Source organism: Sinocyclocheilus anshuiensis, unplaced genomic scaffold, assembly GCF_001515605.1.
Source record: "Sinocyclocheilus anshuiensis isolate Anshui unplaced genomic scaffold, SAMN03320099.WGS_v1.1 scaffold322, whole genome shotgun sequence".
NCBI lineage: Eukaryota > Metazoa > Chordata > Actinopteri > Cypriniformes > Cyprinidae > Sinocyclocheilus > Sinocyclocheilus anshuiensis.
The window spans coordinates 353,782-365,979 of record NW_015542366.1 but is presented as its reverse complement, the minus strand read 5'-3'; the positions used below and the strand labels follow the sequence as shown (position 1 = coordinate 365,979).

The 12,198-nt window shown below is 35.5% G+C and overlaps 1 protein-coding gene across 4 annotated transcripts in view; it reads left to right on the top strand.

Moving 5' to 3' along the window:
- Positions 1 to 4,928, top strand: part of LOC107692193 (MORC family CW-type zinc finger protein 3-like) — a 10,062-nt gene extending 5,134 nt beyond the window's left edge. For 3 of the 4 annotated variants that reach the window (XM_016491156.1, XM_016491157.1, XM_016491154.1), the window contains 8 exons: positions 698 to 820; positions 1,102 to 1,176; positions 1,267 to 1,309; positions 1,468 to 1,543; positions 2,550 to 2,619; positions 2,702 to 3,218; positions 4,207 to 4,440; positions 4,831 to 4,928. In XM_016491156.1, the coding sequence (XP_016346642.1) occupies positions 698 to 820; positions 1,102 to 1,176; positions 1,267 to 1,309; positions 1,468 to 1,543; positions 2,550 to 2,619; positions 2,702 to 3,218; positions 4,207 to 4,440; positions 4,831 to 4,863 (1,171 nt within the window). In that variant the 3' untranslated portion in view covers positions 4,864 to 4,928. Of the gene's footprint in view, positions 1 to 697; positions 821 to 1,101; positions 1,177 to 1,266; positions 1,310 to 1,467; positions 1,544 to 2,549; positions 2,620 to 2,701; positions 3,232 to 4,206; positions 4,441 to 4,830 lie in introns of those variants that run through there. The other variant, XM_016491155.1, reaches the window with a different exon arrangement.
- The last annotated feature ends 7,270 nt before the right edge of the window (positions 4,929 to 12,198 follow it).

The window sequence follows — 12,198 nt, the reverse complement described above, 5'->3', positions numbered from 1 at the left end:
TTTTTTTATTTTTTTTAAAGACAGAAACATATCAGATTGATTGAACTAGAATTAAAATGTATAAAAAAATAAATAAAATAAAAGGTATTTAAAAAAAAAAAAAATATATATATACATAAAAACAATAATACTAAAATAACACTGCACAAAAGGAGACATTCTAAGAAATGTCACTCTTAAGATGGCAAAAAAAAAGAAAGAAAAGCAAAACCACCATAAAAGTGGGCCATATGCTTTGAATTCCATATCTTTTAAAGTTGCACAATGACTTTTGGCAGCAATACGGGCCAAAATTTAATTGTGAATCTCAGCATAGCTCTACTTTGTTTGTTCATCAACTGATCTGTAATTTGTGATTTTGTGATTTGTGAATGGATCATTCAGACCAGTTTTGTAAACCATTCATTAAAAATGTTGGTCTGTTTCTCACCCAAAGAATATAAATCTTAATAGTACCCAAGGCATATGGATTCATTTCATGATACTTCTATGGTGCTTTCTGAAGCTTGCACACTCAGTCAGCATCCACTGTGAAACCATATTCTTCAAAGTTTCTCCTTTTGTGTTCCTTGGATGACAAAAATTCTTGGTTTTCAAAAACAAAAATATGAGGGGGAGTAAACGATGACACAATTGAACTTTTAGGTGAACTATCTCTTTAATATTTCATAATCTTACCTTTGTCTTCTTCTGAAAGGAAAGTTCCAGATCAAGTCTGGGTTCAGTGTGACAGCTGCCTGAAGTGGAGGAGGCTTCCAGATGCCATCACTGAGCTGCCAGATAAATGGTTCTGCAGCATGAACTATGACCCACAGTTCAGGTGACGGCAACAAAATAGTTATGCCATGATATCATGAGTGAAAAGGGAAGGGTTTGAATGGGTCTGGGATATCTGAGAAGATGCATGAAGGTTAAAGGAACCCAAAGGAAGCCAAATATTTGAGTTGAACAGATGCGAAGGAATAACTGCCATTACTTCTAGGTCACTGGATTCAGTGTTTTCTGTTGAGCCCCACATGATTTGAATTTTTGTTTTGTTATGCCTACCTCCTTGCTGGGTTTCTCAACATGCTTATTGTTAATTTTATTATCACCACACAGGAGCTGCTTGGTAGAGGAAGAACTAGAGGATGAGGAGGAAGATCAAAAATCATACCCTAAACCCTTTAAACTCCAGTAAGTTACATTGTCAATATTTCTGATTGTTTCTTGACATTAAGAATACCAGAAGCATTATGATATTCAGCACATTCTCTATATATTCAGGAGGAGAAATACAAAGAGTCTGCTTGAGGAGAACATTCCAGAAGTAAGAACATTTATAACCTACTCAACTAGAGAACCAAGTACCAAATGCTAATGAATCAACCTCTAGATTTTCATTTAAATGTTTATTTATTTTTTTATGCCAATGTAAACTGATTATTCATCAAAAAGCAATATCAGAATCTTGTGTTCTCCTTTCAGAGCACACAAACTCAAGACCGACCAGCATTAACAACCATTCAGGCACCCAGACATCCAGCAGCCTCTGCAATATCTGGTAAAGATGCAATGCCACATAAAAGCCATACTAAATAGCTTTAAGCCACATTACCACGTGGATTTAGAGGCTCTGATGTGGCCTTTGGTTGTGTTAATGAAATGCCTCATTAGAGACTTTGCAACTTTGGCTTTTCATGACGTTTTGTTGTGTTTAGTTTTTTCCTCAGTCGTTATGGAGAATCAGTCACATTTTGAAAAAAAAAAAAAATAATACATTTGAGCATGTGATTGTGTTTTTTCAGTTGGGTTAAGTATGTGAAAAATAAACTTGTGTAAATGTCACAGTATTTACTTTAAATAATAATAAAAAAAGTAAATTATTTTTGAATACAACAATGTACAGTACCATTCAAAAAGTTTTTTTAAACATTTTTTTTAATGATTTTGAAAGATGTCTCTTGTGCTCACCAAGATATATTGCGTAATATTTTTGTGGAAACTGTGATACTTAAAAAAAATTTTTTTTTTTTTTTAGGATTCTATGATGAAGTTCAAGATAACAGCATTTATTTAAAATTTGTCTTTTGTAAAATTATAAATGTATCTACTGTCACTTTTGATCAATTTAATGTGTATTTTATTAAATGAAATTATTAATAAAATGTATAAATAAAATGATCCCTCTGACCACAAATGTTTGAATGGTAGTGTAACATATTACTTTTAAACATATATTTAATTGTTCTTTCCATAAGCTCACACTTAACCTGCCTTTATTCAAGCCTTAAAGGGATAGTCCACCCCAAAATTTCAATTCTGTCATCATTTACTTATCCACATGTCATTTCAGACTTGTATGACTTTCTTCCCTCTATAACACAAAAGAATATATTCTGAAGAATGTTTTTCAAAGTCAACAACATTAAACACAGAGACATTTTTCAAAATATATTATTTTGTGTTTCTCAGAGGAGCTAATGCATATGGCATGACGTTGAGTTATGACAGAATTTTCATTTTTGAGTGAACTATCCCTTATTATTAAGTATTAATTTCATGTTTAGGACCGTCTTTAGCTGAGAGGTCCCCATTGCCCCTTATTAACCTGACCGCTGTCTCCAACTCTCTAAGAAGGTAGGAATAATAAAGTTCATACATATAGTAAACATGTTTCATATAACATTTATAAAGGTTTGTTTATGTTTTATTTCTCAAGAGCAAAACAAAAGTTTTCTGCCATAGAAACACAGATGGAGGTGACGTCAGCCTTTCCTGTCCTCTCTCTCACCCCGCCACAAGAACTCTTCTCTCAGACACACTGGCCTGCTTTGAATGAGGAGAGAAAGACTCTCACTCAATCCGACACACTCGTGAGCAAAGCTGCGTGCGGCATGATGGAAGGAATCGAGTCGCATCAGGGGCCCACCACCACTGCAGAAGAGACATGTGAAAGAGATGCATCATCTGGGACAGAGAGGGAATACAGCTCAGCTGCGGAGCAGATAATTGAATTGCCCCTGAAAAATGAGAAGAAATGGGTGGTGCATCATGAAGGTCATGATGATGATGAAGAAGAGGAATGTAACTTGGCAGAGGCGCAACAGTGGCAGGATGAGCTAATGGAGCTGATGCACAAGACAGCAGAGGAGAGAGATGCGTGCCGTCAGGAGCTGGAGGTGCTTCGAGAGCACAGCGCCGCCCTGGAGGACGAAAGGAACCGGCTCATCAGCAGGGTAGGAGGGAGAGGTGATGGATTTGAGCTGTGGGATGCTTCTTAGTATGACGTTTCTTGTCACTACCCACAATTATTATTATAAGTTATGGTACACTTTACAATAAGGTCTCATTTGTTAACATCGGTTAATGCATTAGTTACATGAACTAACTACGAACAATGTAATATTACAGCATTTATTAACCTTTGTTAATGTTAGTTTATAAAAATACGATTAATCATTGTTTGCTCATGTTAGTTCATAGTGCATTAAAGTTAACAGATACAAATTTGGATTATAAAAATTTATTTGTAAATGTCAGTGTTATTTTAGTATTGCTAACATACTATTATAGTTTTTATTAGTATTTTAAATGGTCTTTTATTGTTATACATTCAGTTTTAAGTTAATTTGTTTAAATTTTAATTTTAGTTCAGTTTTAGTTTTTATTTATTTCCAGTTAGTCATTTTAGTGCTTCAGATTGAACTAAATGAAAATTAGAAATAAGCTTAGGGTTTTAATCTAATATTTATATATATTTATACTGTATATATATATATTTATACAACAGTTCTTTCTGGTCCTCAAATCTGATTGGCTGATAAGAGTGTGATATTAGAGTGAAAACAGAACTCCAGCTCTTTCATTTCAGCTTTATTTCAATTAGCAAAAATGTTTTAATAATTTTAGTTCTCGTTTTAATAAACAAGAACTGCCCTGGTAAATGTCGAAATGAACATTTACTAAGATTTGAAGTTCTGCTCATTGTTAGCTCATGTTAACAAATGAAAACTAATTGTAAAAATGTTATCTTAGTAAAAAAAAAAAAAAATCAACACCTTAGCAACTGCATAGCAGAACCCTAGCAACTACCCACAACAGCCCAGCATTATGGCAGTGACGTTTGCACAAATCAGCACCACTCATACTGTCTTCTGCAACTATAAAAGTCTATTTATGCACGTTTTACTTAAAAGTTTTGAATTGTGTCTGTGCTGTGTCTAGCTGGAGAGTGCAGGAGAGGAGAAGAGCAAGCTTTCTGCCCTGTGTGATCAGCTGAGGAGTCAACTGGCAGAGCTCAGGGAACAGAGCCAGAGAGGAATGGAAGAGAAAGACGACAGCTCCAAACTGAGGACGCTGCGTCTAAACCTGAGCCGTCTGCTGGTGTCTTTCATTCCCTCACTTCATCTTGAGCACGTGGACTACAACAGTGATGTCATAGATACCATCCTCATCCAGGTTCTAGAACACATCACTTAAAATGCTTTCTCTGATTTTCAAAGTTAGGACTGACTGAAAAAGGGAATGACTTGTGATAGCGTAAAAATTGATTTTATTGTTAGAACTAGGTGAAATTATTTCAATTTCTAATATACTTTGTCAAATATTTATGTTTTTTTTAGATAGACTTATATCAAAATAGAAGGAGAAATCACTAAGTAGGACAGCTATAGGAATGGAAGTTCTCCTTTCAGTCAAAAGAGCCTTTTGAAAAAGGCTTTGCTTGTTTGTTTGTTTGTTTTTACTAGCATTAGTAGCATTTTCAGTGTGAATTGAGCTAAAGAAATCAAATGTATGAGAAAAGATGTCATTCTGATAAACAGATTTGGATGTTCTGTCTCTCCCCAGTCAGGTACATATAAGCTCTATTTGCATGCCTAGAAAATAGCACAACCAAGACGACCACCAAGTGAACTGACCTGCTCCAATAAAGACTTAAACATTCAGGTACTAGATGTTAATTTATCATAGATTTAATGAAGTTCTTTTCCGCTATGAACTCTGTGTTACACACATATCAGTCGTCCTTCTCTTCCTATCTTATGTTTGACCTCAACACATATCCATCTACCACTTAAACTGCCACTCTCACTATTAATCAAATCTCCTTTAAAAGACATCCTCCAATGAATACAAAATAAAGGTACACTGTGAACTCGGCAGTGACCTATCGACTTGCCTCCATTTGCGCTGAAAATAAAACCCATAGATGTGACCTAATCATTAAAAGGCCTATTTTATTTTTACCATCACAGTCAGTTCTTCCGCCAGGGAGAGACTGACCTAAAAAAAAATAAATGAATACCCCATGCATTAAAGGTCATAAGTTAATGACCCTTCTCAGTCAGTCCCATATGTACTGATTTGCCAGTGCCATACAGAATGACCAGCTCTGTTCATTGTAAACTGCTGTTTGGGGTCAGTAAGATTTATGTATCAGGGTTTCCACAAAAATACTAAGCAACGCAACTGTTTTCAATACTCACAATCATAGGAAATGTTTCTTGAGGATCAAATCAGCATATTAGATTATTTCTGAAGGAAACTGAATGTGACACTGAAGACTGGAGTAATGACTGTTGAAAATTCAGCTTTGCCATAACAGGAATAAATTACATTTTAAAATATATTAAAACAGAAAACAGTTATTTTAAATTGTAATAATATTTCACAATAGTACTGTAGTTTTGATCAAACAAATGCAGCCTTGGTGAGCATAAGACCTTTAAATATCGACCTCAAACTCTTGAACAGTAGTGTACATATTTATTTTCTGAATCTTAATAGAACACTCTACCAAAGCATAACTGTTCCAGCAGATGTCAATTCTTCAGACTACTTACCTACCAGCTGATGGAGAGGCCGAATTTCATGCAACACCTGTCAGTGTTATAAATGGACGACTCTTGGGAAGCTTACGTGACTGTCTTATTGCAGCCTGGCTCATTAAATGCCTAAGGTTACCAAAATATTACAGTGGCCCTGCCAGGGCATAACAAGAGTCAGATGTAATCACTTGGAGGGCAGTGGGATGGCTGTGTCATGACCTGGTTAATACTGTGATTTGAAGGAATAGTTCACCAAAAAGTCGTCATTAACTCGCCCTCATAGACATCGCCCACTTCTGTAGACACACAAGGTAAGAATAGAATTTAGGGCTGTCAAGCTCCAACGTGATGAAGAGGAACCATAAAAGTTGGTCATATAAGCAGTCCTTATGACTCATGCATTATATTCTGAAGCCAAACATCAAAACGGGCCAAAATTAAAGCCATTATTCACTGAAAATCTTGCCATAGCTCATCTTGAGAGTTCATTAGAGAATTATTAATGTCCAGTTTGATGATGAACCTTTTTTTTCGAGTTGGATCTTTTGAATGAATTGTTTGATCCAGTTCACAAAACCAGCATGAGTCAGTTCTATAGTGCTTGATTCGTATGGTCTACTTTTACGATACTTTTACAGTGATTTTTGAAGCTTGAAAGCTCCAGGTGGAGCTTGTAACTAGTACATACACTTTCGTATCTGTCAAAATCCTTCATTCCTTCTGGATGCCGCAGTTGTGTCGGGTCATGAGGTCCAGGCCTGTGCCAGATTTGATGTTGTGTTATTCAGTCTCTTCTACCAGGATCCATCTCTGCTTGGACCATCAAAGTCAAACTGGTAAGGAGTAAAATATTACTCTGAAGTTTGTACATTTTTAAAAGAATGGGGGAAAACAGTTGATGATTTTTACACTCTTAAAAAATGTCCTTCACTATACGGTTCTTCAGTTGACTGAATGTTTCTTTTGAAAAAATAAAAAATAAAAAAAATAATCTAAAAGTGACATTGGTTCTGCATGCCAACATATTGGTTTCTTGGTTCCATTGATGATTGGAAGGAACTAGGAAGTAAAAAGTTCTTTTGATTCTAATTGGAACCTTTATGTAGTGTTTTATCTGAACCAATCTGGGATTATCTGGAATGTTCTGACATTCTAAACATTTCTCACTTTTATGTTTTCTGCAGAAGTTTGGTGGAGGTCAAAATGAAAAAGACTTGAAAAAATGACCCAGCCCAAATCCTGAAGTCTCCAGACTCGCCATTGTCACACCAGGACCAGAGGTCAGGCATTTTTTCTTCTGCTTGCAAAATTAGAAAGGTCCATTTCTTACATTATTTTGTATTAAGTAATATCCTGAGGGTTATGTGATTTTCTTCGATCTTTACCCCCTCTGAATATTGCATGTTGATTTATGGCCCACACGCTGAGCCAGATCCAGGTCTCAAAATGGATTTTAATGGAGTTGCATTAGTGGAATTATTCAAGATTAGGGCTTATCAGCCAGCTCAAATTTACTCAACACTTCACATCAATCCATCTCAACTTGTACTAGACCTGTGAGAGTTGTATTTTAGGTGGTATTGAGAATACACAGACAATTATCAATTTTCTGCTTCATGGCTTCTTATCGTAATCTCTTTTCTAGAAAATTATCCATAAAGTTGGCATTTCACTTAATTTTATCCAAGATAATTGAACAGAGTTTAGCTATTATAACACAATGATTCATTCAAGTGTGCCCTTCAAAAAGATATGTAGAAAATTAGTCCCTGAGGAAGCAAGATTGCATTGACTCCATACCTGGTAATATGCTGTTTTGTTGTGCTTTTGTTAGTTATAAATAGAGACTCAAATACTTTCCCACCCTTCAACAACAGTTGCAACCCATTGAGTCTATTACCACTGTTAACCATTATTTTAAATTGTGGAAAATAGTAAGAGTAAAGAGAATAATTTTGTCAACAACGACAATAGTGTAAGTAAATGCTGACCTAAAATCTTGATCTACCCAAATGCATTTCCTCAAATGTCCACAAGGGGACACTCAGTCTTTGGAACAGCTATCAAACACAGTTTTGTCTTATGTATTTCAGCTAATGAAGCAAAAAGCACAAGAATATGCGTGTTCTGTCTGGAAAACACAAGAAAACATAAATTATTTACATTGTGGTCACATCTGTTGCTATTATTATTACCAAGGCAACAAGAAAGCAACAGAACCACAAGAATCAGTGTGCAGTTATTAAATAATTTATTCATAAGAGACTGTATCAGTACTGATAAGAGTGAGCAGCTCATTTAGGACAGCATTAATTCTTTCTAAAGCTGAGCATCATTTTCCTCCTCCTGTAGATGCCATAAAGTGATTACACTTCTGTAGCCTTTATATAATGTTTAAATAACACATATGTTGCGTCAGGGAACGTTTTTGTGCCCTTCCTGGTCCCCTTAAGCAGTAGCAGCATCACTAGGGAGTGAGAACATGATTAAATTTTTGCTGTACGGTCACGTCACAGCTCTGAAGTCGTAATGAGGACACAACGGGCCACATATTTGCCTCCCGTCTCATTTCTGGCTCAGTGTTCCTGATCTGCTCATGTCTCAACCACTAGAGTGGAGGCATAGATAGAGAGAGAGAGAGAGCGACTGAGAGGCCGGGGCTAGTTGTCACAATGGAACCTCCCATTAACAGCCTTTTTAGCACAATTTAAACATAAAACACAGAATATTATAAAACTCAAAACAATTCATGAAACAGCCAAAAAAGAAAAAAAAAAGTACACTTCTATTCAGCAAGGATGCATTAAATTGATCAAAAGTTCAAGTCAAGACATTTATAATGTTACGAAAGATTTCTATTTCAAATAAATGCTGTTCCTTTGAACATTCTATTCATCAAAGAATCCTGGATTCCAAAAAATAAATAAAAAAATTAAAAAATGAAGCAGCACAACTGTTTTCAATATTGATAATAATAAAGAAATGTTTCTTGAGCAGCAAATCAGCATATTAGAATGATTTCTGAAGGATCATGTGACACTCAAGACTGGAGTAATGATGCTGAAAATTTAGCTTTATTTCACAGAAATAAAATAAATTTCAAAATATATTACAAATAGAAAGCGATTATTTGAAATTGTAATAATATTTCACAATATTACAGTTTTTACTGCCCCTTCACTGAGTATAAGATTCTTCTTTCAAAGACATTAAAAGATCTGACCCCAATCTTGTGAACGGTGGTGTATCGTGTATAAGGTATTATTCTGGCCGACAGATATTCAGTTCAGATATTGTATAGAAATTTGTAGAAAATAGAAAATAGACTACAAAATAGAAATGTAGAAAATAGACTAAAAGTAGACATTTTTAGCATGAAATTGCATTTTTGTCCCTATATATCAGTGGCGAAGCTACGAATGGGCCCAGGTGGGCCCACCCACTCTCAACTGTGGCCCACCCGATAAGAAGTTGGTAATTTTCCAAATGGATGTAATTTATTAAACGATAATAATAATTATAAAAGTCTTATTACAGTAACTTTATATTTATTTTTTTTTTAAATATATTAAATGTGAGATTTCATAGTCAATTACAGGCAGTTTCTTAATTTTCCCTCTTCTTATACGTGCAAAACACTTGTCAAAATGATGATTCGTCAGTTTCTGTTAGTCCCACCCTCAAAGTTATGTTTATGACGTAAGGACATAATAGTAAAATGTGCGTGTTCGTGGAGTTTTTGTGTTGTATTTTCTGTTGCCAATTTGACATGCAGTTTTCATACGCTACACTTTGCCCACCCTGTTTTATGTAGACCCACCCACTTAAACATTTCAGGCATTGCCCCTGCTATACATACTGAGAAAAATCCCTTCTGACAACTTCTGTATGTAAAAAGTCAAGGTGGTATAAAAACGAGAAACTTTGTCCTCTGGGGCCGTATTAAAGAAGCATGCTAACTGTAAAATCCCATTTTATCTGTTCAGTTACCATGGCGATTTGAGTTAGAACTCGTCAGATCTTAACTTAAGATAGGAAGTTTCTGCAGTACGGCCCCTGATCTACAGTAATTCTGTGATGGCAGTCCAGAACGAGAGCCATTTTTGCTTCATCCAGACAAAATTCAACTACCTTAATAGATGGAAAATTTGTGATGGTAAAAGTTGCTCTATGATTTATGCTTAAAACAAGTGAAACAATTGGCAGCTTAATTCGAGATATATTGCATGGAAATAAATCTTTTAAGAGTGTTTAAATATTTTAATAAAAAATAATAAAAATAAAATAATAAAAAATTGTTTTGTACTGTAAGGAGCTTATGAATAGGAATAAGCCACTCAGTATCTGAATTATTTTAGATATACATGATTATAATTGAATATTCTTGCCTTGTATCTCCTTGATGCAGTGCATGTTCTTTCCAAGGTACCACTGATATGCGTAGACATATGCCATGGCATTGTCCCCCTTGACTTCAGTGCTGGACGTGGTGTCCCAGCATCCAGAATGAAACAGCGTGTTATCATAGCGAGCAGGAGAACGCCTGCTGGTGCATCTGCCATCCCATGTGTGTCCCGCACCCAGAGCCATCCAGCGTCTCCTGCATTTCTCCTTCAGGCTGTGGAGTTCTGCTGATGGCATGTTAGCGATCATCCCAGCCAGCATGAGGTCTCACAGCGTCGTCTGGACACTGTCCAAATGTGCAGTGGCCTGTAATGCAGTGGAATGTTATTGGCTACAATTGCCTCGATTGTCTAAGTGACAGCCAGAAACTGCCTCATTTTGAGCTTATTCTGTCCAGTAAATCAGATTTGCCCTGAACACTTTTGACTGGTCCGCTTGGTTTCATTTATTACAGATTAACATAATAAGATTAACATAACGGTGGTTTTTTGTGGGTGTTAGTGTGTCATTAAATTAAGAAGAATGACATTGTGTTGACTTATTTTGGAGAACATTTATTATAATAGCATTCATTGATTGAGGAAAAAAAAATGTTGTAATTTTTTTTTTAAATCTCCAAGGCTGCATTTATTTGATAAAAAATACAGTAAAATAGTAATATTGTGAAATATTATTACAATTTAAAATAACTGTAATCTATTTTCAAATATTTTAAAATGTAATTTATTTCTGTGATTCAAAGCTGAATTTTCAGCATCATTACTCCAGTCTTTAGTTTCACATGATGCTTCAGAAATCATTCTGATATGCTGATTTGCTGCTCAAGAAACAGTTCTTATAATCATCAATGTTGAAAACAGTTGTGTTGCTTAATATTTTTGTGGAATTTTTTAATGCAGTTTTTTTTACTCAGTATTGTAAAATACAAATACTGTCACTTTTGATCAATTTAATGCGTCCTTGCTGAATTTAAAAACATTACTGAGCCCAAATTTTTGAACAGTAGTGAAGCTGAAAGGTTAAGAGCCTTTAATGTAAAAACAACAACAACAACAAAAAGTATGTGTGTATGATTGACGGAAGCAATACAGCTCAGTTTGGACTGGTTCAAGATCAGTTTCAATGCAATTGTTTGGTGTAGAATCATCTTGAAGTGTAGAGATACAGACTCAGTAAGAGTGCTGCTATACAGAATCTCAACAGGATAGAATTGTGGCTTAAAACCAAAAAGCCAGTTTGCTTTTCATAAACAACATTAATTGCTTTGACGATATCGCCATTTACGGCAGCTGAGATTGTTGAAATGGTAAACACGGTCATTACAAATCTCCAAGGTTTCTTTTAATAGCCTGGTCCTTTATGATAATCTACAGTGTATTTTTCCACATACCAGCCTATAAATCCACCACCATTCATTGATGCTGGGAATACTATCTATTACTTTCGACTATTGTTTTGACAATACACCCACAGAGAGGACGTTTTCACACATTTACAGCTATTTATTAAGTAACGACTATGAGAAAATATGTGTAATGTGACATTTTCAACACTACATGCATGGCCGGACTTACCATTGGGCTTGAGTGGGCTGCAGCCCATGGGCCCCGCCTTGTAGGGGGCCCCGCCTTTGCCCGTTTACGTTTGTTTGATTTGATCGTTATATGCCAGTCAGAATTCAGAAATTATTAGCCGCATTTCCACTGTGCACGCAAGATCTAAACGGGCCAGCCGGGGCTACAGCTTACAACTACGACCTTCGAGGCCACAATCAAACAGCATAAACTGGTATTTATGATTATTTCACATAGAAGAAGGACACACGTATTGAATCGCTTCTGCACCGATTAGTTTGTTATCACATGACTACTTTAAACAGCTCCATTAAGCTTTAGCCCCAAAGAGCGCACATTTAGAAAGATAATGATAAATTCTCAAATGTTTAATTGTTTCACTTCATTTCTTTACAGAGGATGATTCTATA